The sequence below is a fragment of the Protopterus annectens genome, chromosome 2.part1 (assembly GCF_019279795.1).
Source record: "Protopterus annectens isolate FY-2018-M chromosome 2.part1, PAN1.0, whole genome shotgun sequence".
Lineage (NCBI taxonomy): Eukaryota > Metazoa > Chordata > Ceratodontiformes > Protopteridae > Protopterus > Protopterus annectens.
The window spans coordinates 998,436,229-998,452,202 of record NC_056729.1 but is presented as its reverse complement, the minus strand read 5'-3'; the positions used below and the strand labels follow the sequence as shown (position 1 = coordinate 998,452,202).

Below are 15,974 nucleotides of genomic sequence, written 5' to 3'. Positions count from 1 at the left end.
ACAAGCTGGATAATTACTAACCTGCCTGGTGGCACAGCCTTAGCAGCCTATCTGCATAGGCTTGCTGATTCGCAGCACAGACACCTGCAGCTGTGAAGTCAATGAAGTGATATTGAGACATACCTATCCATAGTATAGACTAGAATAGCAATTCTTACATACTTAATTCCATGGCTACTTACTCAGTAATGGGGCATTTTCCATCTCACGGGCCTCCTGGATCCACTGGTCCATTTGACCTGCCTTGCATCTCTTCAGGTCTGTGTGGTGGTGTCTGACCTGCTCACCAGTCCAAGGGACACCTGTGGCACTGGTGAGTTCATCAGCTAGACGGTCCCAGGCTTCTGCTTTGTATTGGGTGCCCTGGTAATGGCCCCACAGGAGTCTATCCTCATGATTATGGACAAGGAGCCAAACCATTACTTTTGACTCCTCAATGCCCCAACTTTGTGCTCGAAAATGAGAGCCCCCTCCAGCACTGGCCATTGTTGCCTGCAGGTGGGAGCTACAACCAGACCAGTTATGGCAAGTATTCCTGCCTATGGAGCTTAAATATGCATAATTCCTCGCACTTATTTGTGATTGGCCAGTTTTGTAAAAACTCAGCTCAAGGCACACCTGCTTAGCAATGGGTAAACTTCCATTGATATGTATGTGTGTGCTGAAAGTGCATGCTTATGCAAAGCTGTCATGGCTTAGTGGTTCAGTACTTTGATTATGGTGCACAGTATCCCGGGTTTGAGGCCTGTCATTGCTTTTTATTTTAGACCGGCTAGGAGGTGTAGCTGTGTTTAGCCGACTTTGCTCAACTTTGCTCAGCGTTGCTCTACATTGCTCTTCGGTGCTCTACATTGCCCGACGTTACCCGATGTTGCGTTAGTTAGCACGGTGCGCAGCTACGCGCAAACATGTTCTGTTTGTGCTAGTTTGCACGATGCGCAGCTCCACGCAAAGCTACTGCACTAGTTAAAGCAGTGCTAAGCTATTAGCAATTATACTTAAATATGCTTAATACTGGTAAACTTTGCTTAGCAGTGCTTCACATTGCTTAAGATACGTTACTTATGCATTCATCAGTATGCATAACCATTTCACCTTCATATATATATATATATATATATATATATATATATATATATATATATATAAAATTTGTTCACTACTACATAGGCCATTTCAATGCTTTTTACTAAAATTTAAATGATAAATGTCAGGAATTATTTCATTATACAGATTTCCAACAGAAAATAGAAAGGGAAGTGGTGGGACTCGAGCCTGGAATGCCTCCTCTTTGTGTGAAGGCTCTACCACTATGCTATTGCTATTTTGCTTAATTTGCATATAAGTTTCTTATTATCCTCTTTGATGTATAAACTTCTAACTGTAGCTAAGCAATGGGCAAACCCACGCAAACATGCGCAAATACGGGCAGCTATATCGGGAATAATAAAAAAATAAATAAAAGTTTTACATTTTATAATTGTACAGGGGTTTAGAATGTGGGGGAGTGTAGTGTTGGGTATGTACACATTTGAGCAGACTCGCTCAATTGAGAGACTTGCAGGGGCATGGATTTTTGGACTGCTTGGCAGTCTGACATGCTCCCTGCATTCGTGCATGCTCCGTGTTAGCCTTAGAGTTGAGGCAGTGTGCCCTCATTAATATGCATGGCTATTGCTATTTTGCTTAATTTGCATATAAGTTTCTTATTATCCTCTTCGATGTCTAAACTGCTAACTGTAGCTAAGCAATGGGCAAACCCGCGCAAACACGCGCAAATACGGGCAGCTATATCGGGAATAATAAAAAAATAAATAAAAGTTTTACATTTTATAATTGTACAGGGGTTTAGAATGTGGGGGAGTGTAGTGTTGGGTATGTACACATTTGAGTGGACTCGCTCATGTTAGTTGACATTTCCCAATTGAGAGACTTGCAGGGGCGTGGATTTTTGGACTGCTCGGCAGTCTGACATGCCCCCTGCACTCGTGCATGCTCCTTGTTAGCCTTAGAGTTGAGGCAGAGTGCCCTCATTAATATGCATGGCATGCTGCCGTCTTACTGTTAGACTGGCATTTCCGTGTAAGACTAATTTAGTCTTACATGGAGGATTCGTGAATCCTGAGGCAAGTGTAGCAATTTGAATGATCAATGCTACTTTTGTCTTCTTTTCATTGTCTACTATATCTAGTTTTCTTGCATCTATTTTTTGAACTGTTGGTACTGGGAAATCCCATGTGATATGAACTTCATCATTCTCTATGATGCTTTGTGGCATATGTTTCCACTGCTTCTCAGGTACTTCAATACTTTAATGTTTGCACAACCCTCAGTGCAACAGTCTTGCCACATTATTATGCCTTTCAGTATACAGGCCCTCTGCCATTAGTGGATCACACCCAGCAACAAGATGTGTGACTGTTTCCAGTTCTGTTTTTGTCTGTTTCTCCCACATGTTCATTGGACTTTGTAACTGGACTTGTAAATAGACCATTATCCTGGACCACATTTGTTCATGTTGTATTCATGTTTTATTGTCAATCCTTCATCAATTCCCAAATATTTATTTTGGCTTAAATTCACATCTCCTTAACAATTTCTGCTTCAGATATTGATGAACATGAGGTTGTTCCAGGGTTTCCTGTACTCACAACTATATTTATAGGATCATAGGATCACAGGGTCATAGGAGGTTACTAGGTCAATAGCCCTGGGGCCTTTACAAGCCTAGCCAAGAGTTTATCCCGAAAAAAAGAAACCCCAGTCAGCATAAAGGCATTTATGCCTTTTCCACATTTCTTGCCTTCTCATCTAATCATTTTCCATATATTCCTTCTTTAGTTTTTTGGCACACTCAATTGCTGCCTGATTTTTTTCTGCTTCTGGTTTGGTTTCCATCACTACTTGATACCATTACGCTTTTGCTAAATTAAGCAGGGAAGCCATATTATATTTGTTCTCTTCATATTTCAGATCTATCACTATGGTTGGATCTGATGAGACCAGCAGATATGTATGCAATCCTACAATTTTGAGGAGGCCCATACCTCCTTCATACTGAAGAATACATAATCTAAGTATACACTCATTTTCTTGTTTTTCTCTCCAACTGATCCAGTGCCTTTTGGGGCAAGTCAGTCTCTCCAAAACTGTAAGTTAGAAGAGGAAGAGCAAATTAGTTTATAGCTTGAACTCTGTTACTAGATGCCAGGGCTATTTTCATTATTAATTTTAGTCTGCTGAAATATTCTTTACTGCATTTTGTTCACATTTATTCATGTTTTATTCATGTTTTATTCTCAATTCTTCATCAGTTCCCAAATATTTACACACTCCCTTCTCATCAAGTTTCTTTATATCACATTCCTGTCCAAGACTGATATTTCCTTGGTGCTGCAGCTTTCCTGCTTTAATTCTTGTGTTTGTACATTTACAAAGACCAAATTATATTATTATATCATCTGAAAAAGTTTTGACCATTTCCAGTTGTGCTTTCAGCTCCACATCTGATGAACTAGGCAATTTTAAATCATCCACAAAAAGAAGATAAGAAGTCTTTACACTTTGTTGTTGTCTGGGAGCCAAAATGTAACCATGAACTAATCCAGTGATGGCAAACCTTTTTGGTTTATCGTGCCAAAAGCTCCTGGCACAAAATAATTCCTTGCACTTCACAGGAGCAACAAATGCAAAAGGAGAGTCTTTGGTAACTTGGGTGTTGGTGATTGCAGATGTGTCACCCAAAATGTTGTGGTGTGTGTTAACTTTGATATGAGTGTCATAGGTTCACCATCACTGACCTAGTGTGTTAAGTAGAGAGCTTAATGAGTAAAGGGCAAGACAAAAGAGCAGTGGTGGCAGAGAGTCACCCTGAAATATCTCCATTTGAATTTTTATCCCTGGGATAATAATATATCCTTTATCATGGTTTAGTTACAAAGTGGATTGCCACTGTTTCATGGTCATAGTAATGTAATTGATCAATGTAGGCGTTCTGCTTGCAATATCCAAATACACAAATATTTGATTAGATCACCTTTTATACCTATAGTATGTGTGGGTAGCAGTATAACAAAATGAATTTGTATTTTTTTAGATATTTATTTAAATCCTACAGCACAAAATCTTTCTAGTCACATTAAAGATTCTTGTAATTTTTTGGACAGTCTTAAAAAATATGCATTTAGTTGGGTTAAACTTTGATAATTACAACTGATATCTGATGGATGAAGGAATGGAATTTTTGATTTTTAATCAAAAACACAAATTATAAAGTGTTTATGTTTATAATGGCTAAAAGAATGGCAAAAGTGATACCAACATTGATAGATATGGATCAGTGTATTTTTTGGAGGGGAGGCAAGCATTTGACAATATTAACAGAACATTGATGATACAGAAGGAAGCAGAATGTAAGAAAATACCACTGTTATTGGTGGGTCTTGATGCAGAGAAAGCATTTGGAAGAGTAGACTGGGACTTCATGAGCAGGGGAATGGAAGCATTTGTTTTCCATGATGCAATTATAAGATTAATTAGGAGTATGCATGAGGAATCAGAGGCAAAAATTAAAGTGGGTGGGGTCCTCTCTGATAACTTCTGCTTGAGCAGAGAAACCAGGCTGGGTTGTCCACTTTCTCCTTTGTTGTTGGCATTATATTTAGAACTATTGGCCAAGAAAATAAGGGACTCAGACATTCAAGAATATAACTGGTATGGAAGTCATGAAAAGCTGGTTGTATCTGCAGATGATATTATTTTATACATGACAAAACCAGAAAGGGACATTATAGTGTTGTGAAATATGTTAAGACAGTTTCAGATCTTCTCGGGATACAAAAGTAGTAAAGCTAAAACAAAGCTAATTGCAATAAATTATGTACCCACACATGAGTTGGTCCACGAATATCCATATTTATGGGGACATGATAAAATGAAGTATTATGGATTAGAATAACTATGTTGTGGCAGCTAAGGATATGTGGGAAGAGACTATACAGAAGATAAGACAAAAATTGAGAAACTGGAACCTTTGATATGGGGATTCTGATACCAAGATACAAGCAATTAAAATGTTTTAGTCCCATTAGTCTTATACATGGGTCAGGCATATTTTTATTAACCAGAGGACAAGCTGTGGATAGCAATTAAAAAGAGTTGAAAGATTGTATCTGGGAAGGGAAAACAGCAAAGGTCAAGTGGGATAAGCAGATTCTTCCAAAAGAACAAGGTGGACTAGGATTGCTCAATTTGAGGGGGTATTTTAGAGCAATACAGTTAAGGGTCTTATACATATCACAAGCAGAAAACTATAATTCAGTGTGGAAATGAATGATAATTATACAGGAGGGAAGCTCAAGAAATAAGGAGAGATTGGGATTTTGGATGCAGACTCTTAAGGAGAACAATAAAAATCATACAGAGTATTACATTCATAAAATAGCAGGGAGTATTGTAAGAACTAAACCATCACAAGAATGAAGAAAAGTGATTCCGCCAATAGGGATGACTGTGGTTAGGGATAGAGATAATAAGCAAGATGGGGCTGGAATTTATTGGAAAAAACTGGCAAATGAACCAGGGTATTGGGAACAAATAACTAGAAATGGAAAGGTAATAGAATGGGAACGGCCAAGAATTTGTTTGGACTGCAGGTAAAAGATTGCCTTCCCTATCAAGGATTAATATCAGAGTATAGGCAAAGAGAAAGATATGGGGGTGGGTCCTAAATGAAAGACCAGCACTGGTAGAGCTTTTAATAAAATCTAGAACAGAAGCTGCAGTTTAAAAAGGAATAATTAGTAGAGCATACAAAATATTGCATGATAATTACAAGAATCAATCAGATGAGCTTAGAAAGGATTGGGAAGAAAGAACGGATAAGCAATTCACAGAGGCAATGGGGGATATATGTATATCTCACAAAGCATCTATATCACTTAATCGAAGACACAAATCTTCAAATACGAATTCATCAAACCCTAAACACCGAAAAGCTACAACAGCAAACGGCCAAAACCGTGGATTTTTTCCAAGGAAAAAAAGTTGCGTGGCCATACAAACAACACAAACACTTCAAATGTAATTTAAGTGGAGGGCTTCACCCCCCACCCCACCCCCAACTAAATATACCAACTCCGAGATAACTCAACGTTGAGGTAAAGGGCAAACTCCAGGAATGGCCAACTACATTTTTTTCCTAGGAAAAAAATTTGGTTTCGGCCATTCACGGTTTTTGCCATTCGATGATTAGGGTTTGATAAATTCATATTCGAAGATTTGTGTCTTTAATTAAGTGATATAGACCATCTCACAAATATGCAGATTTAAGATCTTTGCATGGAAGCACTTACATAGGTATTCTTATACCCCAAGTAGACTCCAAAGAATTCTTTCTCAGCTGGATAGCAAATATTGGAGGTGTGATGGGCAAGAAAGAGGTGGGTGGGAACATATTTTTTGGAAGTGTAATGAGCTGGCAAACTTTAGGGATTCCCTGCAGACCACTCTATTGGAGATGCTGGGTGAGCAGATTGGATTGACTGGGATGATGATTTTTTTTGATCTATGATACAGAATTTGAATTACCTAAACATAGTAAAGACTTGATGAATCTAATTATGATGGCTGCCAAAATGGGGATGTCAGTAAATACTGTCTTGATACATAAGGTCTTGATGGATGATTTGAAAATTATTCAAGGCAATCAGGACTTACTTGGTGTCTTAGAAAAATGACCAGGAAATGTATATAAAAAACAACAATATAGAATGTATATTACAACATGATGACACAACAGTAAAGCCTTTGTATATAAATAAAGGGATTAACACATATAAATGTGGGATATGAAAGGCTTGTAGGCATATTTTGGAGGGTAAGTTTGTATGTTTACTAACAGATGACAGACCACAATGTTTAGGAAGTAGGATTACTTGTGAAACTATGGGCATTGTTTCTGTTGGTTTGTGTGTCCAATGCGATGGATTTTGTACAGGCATTATCACATTTAAGTTCAGTAAAAGCATTTTAGAACATCAATATGATATTAAGTTGAAAAACAGGAATAATGAATTATACAGACACATTGTGGACAAGCCTGAACATAGGAAGTTATTTTTTATGGTATAGAAAAAGTTAATGTCGATATCAGATGGGTGCATTTAAGAAGTACTTACCTATAAGGTAAAAGAAAGGGAAGCATTATGGCAACTGAAGATGGAGACAGATAAATCTTCAGGCCTGAATGGCATAATTAACATTAAGAGTTTTTTTAAGTCTAGAAAAAAAAAAAACTAACAAATTAAATATAACTAAATGAAGTTGAAAAGGTTTTATTGGAAGGAATATGAAAAATGTATTATCATTAGTTATGAGTATAGACATTTTTTTTGTTTCATTTTTGTATGCTTTATATGACATTTTGCATTGACTGTAAGAAGTTTTTCAATAACTGTGATTTTAAATGTTTTTGCAACCAATCAGATTGTCTGTTGAGGCTTTGCATGTTGTATAAATTTTGCGTTGGTATATGGTTGAACATTCTGAAGAAGTCTGAGAACTAAAGATGAAAGCACTTAAGTTTTATTGTTTTGAATCTCCTTTGTGCTTTTGAGAGTCACATATAAAAATAATATATATGCTCAATCCAATGTACACCTTTTGTAATTTTGACTTTAATGAAGTTGACTTTATATTAAATATGATATTGACTGACTTTGTGTCATGTCTCTAGTGTGTGTATTTTGTGTGTGTGTCTGTCATTTTCAATATTTTGACACAAATTACAAATAAGTTAAAAAAAAACAAAGACTTTATATTCATTTTTATCATTTTGTTTCCTATGCTCCTTTTATCCTATTGTCACTGGTGACATGGATCCTATTCACCACAATCAGTGTGTATAAAGCAGATAACTAGTCTTGCATGCGACATGACTTCATGAGAATGTGAATATACACACAAGCTCATATACATGTCTCTTGCACACTTACAGCAGTTTGATGGTTTGCTAGTTTGCCTGTTATCATGTCCTCTGAATGTGGTTGGAAAGTGAATGTAGATGCAGAAGAACATACAAATTCCCAAAGTGGACAATCAAGCTGGGATCTTATTCAGAGAGCCATATACTGTGAGGCAATATTGCTAGCTGTAGCACTACTGAGCAGTAGGAAGGTGATTAAGCTGAGGTTTTACTTATTTAAATGTGCTGATCAAGGTAGAGGATTGATCCACTAGGACTAGTTTCAGGTTCTATCCCAGGAAAAGTAAAAAAATGATAATGCACAATACAAAGGTATGGATTACACAGAATTGTCGAACATTCAGAAACTACTATGTCAACACTAAAAGTTCAAAAATACAGAGTACTCTGTCATAAATGTTGATGGAACAAATGGCTGTAACTAAGGAAATTATTTTTTTAGAAAAGTTAATGCTGTTGGCTGCCAAAAAAAAGCAATTACTAGAAAATGGAAATCAAGATCTAACTAGAGTACTGAACATTTTAAAGGAAATAAAAGAACTAGACACAAGTTCTTTAGAAAAAGAGAAAGACTGAATTACATAGAAATAAATGGATTTGTGGGGACAATACATGCAGAATAATGTTCAGAAAGAGTGAGGTTTAAGGGAAGGCATTCATTGAACTGCTTATGTAGTGCTAAAGTGCATAATTGTTAAAAAGAAAGAAAACATTTATGTATAATGCATGAAATGACAAACAATATGGACTGCTTTTTATTAATGTATGTGTGCCTATGAATGAAGTTATAATTTAATAAAGTTTTTTTTCTAAAAGAAGAGTAATGTGCATAATGAATGAAGTAAAAGAATGCATATGTGTTTTATACATTATAATATAGCATGGTTATCTGTAGTATATGCCTACAGTCCTTGCTGTAACAATACCTGCACAGAAACCATTACTAATGGAGAAAGGGAGAATCAAGCCTGGTTCCTATGAGACGTGGTTAATGGTAAAGGTCAGGCTTGGAGGGGTGGGATAAATCAAGGTGGTATTGGATGGGAGGAGTTCTGAATGAGATTTTCATTTCTGTTTGATAATGAAAGAGAACAATGGCAGTTTGGCATCATGGGAAGAGAAGTAGTATAGCAAGACAACGGAGGACTGGGCTGATAAGCCATCAAGTTAATAGACAATAAATCTCTAGCATCAGATAGTGTATTAGCCAGAGTTCCTATGTACTTATCAGGGATACCACTTGGCCTCCTTATGGAAGGCTTCAAAAGATGTCTCAAGAGCCTGGAGATTAAAGAAGTACTAGAAGGACTAGAACATGGCTTGAATGCTGCCTCTGTGTTTCCTCTACATAAATAAAGGAGGGAGAACTGCACTGAAACTACACAGTTGTCATGTTGAAAGTGTTCATATGGAAACAAGTGGATACAAGTTTTAAGGACATGCTAGTGCTGTTTTGGCAAAGAAGTTAAATTCACAACTCTGACCAGAATGGTTTTGTAGCAGTAAAATTCCTATCACTTTAACATTTTAAAGGTTTAGTGACTATAGTAACAGAGATAAAACAACTGGAACTGTGATATTTGTAAAAGAGTAGGAGCAAAGTACATAGAAAAAATGGAAATTGTGGAAATAATACCTGAAGAGCAGGAACAAGGTTTAAAAGAAGGCAGGATTTGAATGAGCTATGTGATGTTTGACTGACAATGACTGGATAGATCATGAGGAGTGTATAATGTTTGCAACTAAAACTGTCAATATGGATTGTTTTCATTTATATAACTGTATTATTGCCTGTGTCATATGTGATAATTTAATACAGATGCTTCTTGTTTAAAAAAAACACAGGATATTATATTTCTGGATAATAGAAAGGCACTTGACAAGGTTTCAAACACAAAAAAATGATTAAACATAAGTGCTTATGCATGTTGAATGAAATGATATGCTGGAGAGGTCATTTTATAGGTCCAGCACAATGTGTATGCATGATATTGTAAATGATACCAAAAAGGGAACAGCAGTGCAATGTGGCATCAAGAGTTTGTGGAAAAAGCTAGAAAGATTGTTTGCTCTGGCAGAAAGATGGCAGTTAACTTTTCATTTGAAAACATTTCAGGTGAAGCATTTGTAGCATACTAATACAGGGGAAATTATATCTTGGGACAGATGAAACATAAACAGATTGTTCTGGAAAAGATCTCCAGTACAATTTAGAGTAATAGGTGCATCAGGCCCATTACATTAAAGATGTACCTGGAACTAACAAGAGTGCACACTGAGAGGTACAGACCCCGATGATGGGTTATCCTGTATTTGAATGTGACACTGATCTGATTTCACTTGTTGTGCAACATGGAAATTTAGAGACTTTATAAAGACGTGATTCTGACAATATTAAAGAGATGCTGAAGACCGGTCAACAAAATGAAAGGACAGCCCTGTGAGACAGATTTAGGGAGCTGTTACCACCTGAGCTTGAGACTGGATGTGACAGAGGAGATGATTTAATTACACAAATTATTAAATGCGATTTATAAGCGTCTAGATGAAAGGATGAATAATGAGTAAGTTGCAAGCAGTAAAACTATAGCCTAGATATAAAAAAGTTATTTTTCACCAAAAGAACAAATGCCATTTAGAATAAACTACAGACATGAGTAGGTAGTACTAAACTGATGGAAGCTTTCAGGACTGCATGGAACAGGAATGGAATGGGGGAGGAGTGAAGTGGGGGCAGCCCTCAGGACTACATGCTGCTTAGCTGAGTAGACATAATAGGTATGAAACCGCCAGTTGTAAAAATATATTAATGTAGTATAATTTAATGTTCTGCATCCCTGTTCACTACCTAGATATCGCTGGCCCCATGGCTCTATCATTTTGCTCCGACTGCTCCTTTCTGGGTAATTCAGACGTGACCAAAAAACTTCACAGTGTATCACCAAACAATAGCCAGGAAACACATGATGTATTTATCAAAAAAGATAGAATTTAATTCACTTAAGTCCTTTCATCATGTAAGACTTTATCAAAACTAAATATAACTCAAACAATCAGTTTAAATACATCGCCAGCAGTCATGTGACAAAAATATGTGATCAAACCACCTCTCAAACTAAAACACAAAAATGTATAAAACTTAGCCAGTGGCAACATGAAAAAGTACAAATTCAAGAATATGAGTATTATTTAATAGTTTAAGCTTTCATTCTTAAATAGGGTGAAATGGATACTGTCTCATTCAGACCTGGTGGTCTACTCAAATCTAATTTGAATTGTCATAACAACTCATTGTTTTCTTATACCATTCATCAAGGTTCACCTCTGAAATCAGTTGTTACCTTACCTAAAATAAAAAAAAAACATAAGCCTCATGAAGTATGAGTACACCAAAGAGTGCTTGTATAAAGCTTTGCTAATATCCTTATTATGAATTCTCCTACAGTGCTCATAAATTCGCTCCCTGACTGAACACTGTTTTTCCCACATAAAAAGTGTCACATAAAATACACTAAAATAACAACTGATCTAGTGTTACAATTAAAAAAAATCTGGACAGCTAATACTTTTACTGTACGATGCAACAGAGGTGGTATTCTTATATAGTGTGTATCTACATTGGTGACAAGTGCCGCATTTCCTCATCTTGCCATATACCGCTTAAAACAATTCTCTAACATGCTTTTAATGCTAGTAGCCCTCCTGTAAACAATTCTTTTCAATGAATGTTCAGCAGAGTGTAACACTTCACCCAATTTTCCTTAATAATACTATGAGTATCTCTAGCATCCAAAGAAAATGTGGTCTCAAACATTACTTCTGAATCTGTTTCACTTTGCTTACAAACAGAAAAAAATCAAACGATTCAGGGTTACCAATAGGATGATAAACCATAGACAGGTTTTAGGTTTTAGTTGGTACATACTACTAACTAACTGTTTCCTTTAGACTTCTGTTAAGGAACATTTCCTTGAGACTTTTCATCTCTCAAAATGAATCAAGGAAGCTTAATCATCTGACATTTAACCATTCCTTTCTTAAGGTGAAAGGTATGGGAAATGTTGAAATCAAGGTATGAATTGACAAAAGTAAGCTTATAATAAATTAAAGATTTAAACTTCTGCTCAACTACATCCTTCCAAATTTTAACAAATAAATAATGTATAGCAACATCTGAATGGCAGTATGAGAATTTAAAAAAATCTGTAGTATTTTCTAAAAACAAAAGAGCTCATCCAACTGAGAAATGGCACCAAACTATAGCATAAACTATCACCCTGATAACTAAACTAGGTATAAATGTAGCATTTGTATTCACTAATAAAATGTTTTTCTGTTCCCATTTCATCAACACTAAATTGTCATAAATGGGAACTGCAGCACCACCCATAGCTACTTCATTCTACTTGACTATAGAGAATAACTGAATACCGACTGTTACTGTCTGCTTTAACAAAATCAAACTATCATTAAAAAGGACTCTAGCCAATGCACTTAAAAAGTGCCAGGAATCTTACAGTAGATGTTAAAAGTTACATAACATGTGCTTAAGCTTTATATCAACAAATTGCCAGCATCTTTGTAATTGACCCTTTAGCAGACACAATGTAAATGTTGGCTCATCCACACTTGTATGAATTTTAGGTATACCAAAAGTCCCATATTTGAAACTTGTAGAAACTGATATGACTCAAACAAGGCTACTTGCTGGAGCAATAAATCATGCAAAATCATTCTGATGTGCATATAAGCAATATTAATCTCATTAATAGAAATGGGAGCATAAGAATTATGATCATTCAGCACTGACAGCATTTTTGCAGCTGAATAATTGATAGAGCTTATTATCAGAAATACCTCTCCCACCCCCCACCTTTATCTGGCTTCATTATTTGGATGCTCTCATCTTTAGAAATAGATAACAAAGCTATTCTTTATTTATTGATAAGATTAAAAAAAATCTATGCATAGGTTTAGACTTTAATAAACTTCTAACACTACTTTCACACAAAGTTTCAAACACTTCCACTTTAGTGTCACTAGGAGGAATAAAAGCAAACACCTCCATAATAGCAGGAATAAAAAGACATGACCTAGAAAATAATTTTGGTTTATGTTCACTCTTGGTTTTAAAAAAATTGCTTACACATTCAACTTTTGTGTAAAAACCTCTGAATCTATCAAGTTTCTCCTTGTTGGTACAAAAGAAAAACTTTTTTTGAACAAGTAAAAATTCACTCTTTATGAAGAAAAATCACAATAAGTATAAATAGAAAAGTCACCTTCACACTTAATGCCACATATGTACTGGTAGAAACTGCTTCATCTACAAAGCAGAAAATCCAGACATTGTGAACACCACCTGGTGTTCTCCTGAGAATTGTTCTGTCGAATGTTTTGTGTCCACCCATTCTGCTGTTTGTTCTTGTTGACCAGTTGTTTCAGTCTCCTGGCTGTTGAACTTCCAGCCCACCCCCACCCCACCCCCATGAGCTGTTTGAAATTGAAGTATGAACTTGTGCTGAATAATATCAACAGATGAACAGTGCCACTAGTAGTTTTACGTGGCTCTTTTGATTTAGCATATGCTTTGCCTTCAGAATTATCAATTTTGTCTCTTCAAAGCTTTTTAATTTTACACTTTTTAATAATATTGCATGCGGCATCAACTTTGTTGAAAATGTCACTGTACTTTGCTTTGTATCATTCATTCATTCTTTGGTAACTGTTTCATTTAAAGAATTAAAGTCATTCAAAAGCACAGAAATAGAGTCAGAATATTTCAGATGTGACTTGTCTACAGGGGGCCCCTAGATTTACATGCCTCAATTTTAACAAATTCCCTTCAAAAGCAACACAAAACACATACGGGGTACTTTATTTCAAAATGTCAATTTTCCTTTTTGGAGGTTTTGTATTGCCATGTTACTGATTAATTTCTGTTGAGGTTCCAAAAGCAAACTATTCTTTGTTTGCAGTTTTATCTGTTCTTCAAGTAAATTAAAAAAAAAAAAGCCAGACAGAAGAGAAGATTATTGTGTGAAGCACTGGGAGTAGATACAAAAGGAATGTCTTTCGGCTTTTCCCGGTTAGGGGTCGCCACAGTGGATCACCGGTCCACAGATTGATTGGCAGAGGTGTTTCTATGATGCTGAGTTGCCAGCCTGGTGTCCAACCTTCACAGAAGGCATACACATACACACATGCACTTACCTGCATGTCTTTTAAAACTCATTCGACTACAGGGAGGACATGCAGAATCCACACAGAAGGTGCTCCAGCCAAGAATCAAACCGTACTGGCAGTAGATACAGATCTTTGATTTTTTTTTCCTGTTTGGCTTGTGCCATGATTAACAATGACATCCTATTATTGCCATTTTCAGTCACAGAATGAACATTAAGTAATGCATAATCACCCATGAGGTTGTTTCCTGTGGTTGATGCATGAGGTGAAACATCCCTGCTCCATCATGTATTGACTTCAAGAGCTGATTATGAACTACACAGGGGGTCAGAGCATATAGCCCCCTCAATGCAGATGTAGAAGCCTTTCCACCACAAGCAATAAAGTTATTTGCTTTGCAGACAGAGTGCTTGTCTTAAGTACATCCCCTGGATTAGCCAGTCACTTCTACCTGAGCTGAGTGCACTAGGTTTAAGCACTGTAATCCCACCTCCCTGTGCCTCCTCCTTCTGTGATGGATCTCCTAGATTGGATACAGCCCTTTAAGCCACATACCTAGGGACCATTACTAAATTTTCTGCATGTTCTCTCATTACAGCACTATTCAGCTGCCTATGTCCAAGTACATTACTTTAAAACAACTGCTGTGTTAGAAACAAATATTTAAAACAGTGGGTCAGAACTAAATATTTTTATATGTTTACTTCACTGTTCATAGTTGTCACTGTTAAAATATGTTCTTAGAAGCAACATAAACATTGTCTTTAATGTCTTGAAACACTTACCGTGGTACGGTAGGGGGATTCTAAATAAAAATACACAAATGAGATGAGTTAGTATGTCCAAATATGTATCCATTAAGTAAATGCTTACAGTTCAAGTAACATAAATTGTTGCACTAAATAAAGTAATTAAATATAAAGAATGCTATTTTACCTACTTATGTAGAAAACTATACATTACCTGTCTTATAGTTTATTCAGTATATTTCACCTGTATTATATTGCATTCAGTATACTTTAAACATCAAAAAATATCAACACTGAAATACAGGTATTAAATCAGTTAATCCTGAACAGCAGGATGCCGATTAACACCTTTGCTTCCTGAGATCTTCTAAGTCAGGAAAACACTTGTTGCCTGACAGCTTATTTCCAAAATCATGTACTGAAAGCACACACCATTAGATTTGCAATATCTGATAAATGATGTGAGATACAGAAAATGTAAAATTTGATATTTCTTTGGTAGACAATGGGTTATACACTGGTATTAGTATGAATGGTCTGCCTGTAGATGCTGATTTTAGTGTTATGGTCAAATAAAAGGTCACATCTCAGTAAGTGTACAAAATAGATTCAATGGTTCACCTGTTGAAGAGCTTTCCAATGATGTATAACAAGAAGGGCTAGCATACTGCTGTTTTGTGATATTGATAAATCTATGCAAATTATGTATATAATAATTTCACAAAACTACAAAATCATTTGTGTTAGATGGCAAGTACCAGTGGCAACAGTGTGTGCCTCAATGTTTTTGTATAAGATGGCAACATTAGTTCATATGTAAGTCACACAGCTTTTATGAAATTAATGCTTTTATGAAAATGTAAAAACTGCTTTACCAAAAGAACATTTATGTCTCAGAATATCTTTACATTACCCACCATGTTTTAATCTAATTGTTTTACTAATACCACTGCTTGAATACACCACCCCAACATGACTGTATCAGACTCTATTTTTGTATTATTAATGTAAACCTGGATAAATGTACTATTTTTTAAAGATATTTTCTTAACAGC

At 36.0% G+C, this 15,974-nt stretch overlaps 1 protein-coding gene across 1 annotated transcript in view; it reads right to left on the bottom strand.

Moving 5' to 3' along the window:
* Nucleotides 1–15,974, bottom strand: part of LOC122794927 — a 1,846,783-nt gene that overhangs the window by 165,676 nt on the left and 1,665,133 nt on the right. Inside the window, exon 9 of the mRNA XM_044063520.1 lies at nucleotides 14,956–14,975. Within this exon, the coding sequence (XP_043919455.1) occupies nucleotides 14,956–14,975 (20 nt within the window). The remainder of the gene's footprint in view (nucleotides 1–14,955; nucleotides 14,976–15,974) is intronic.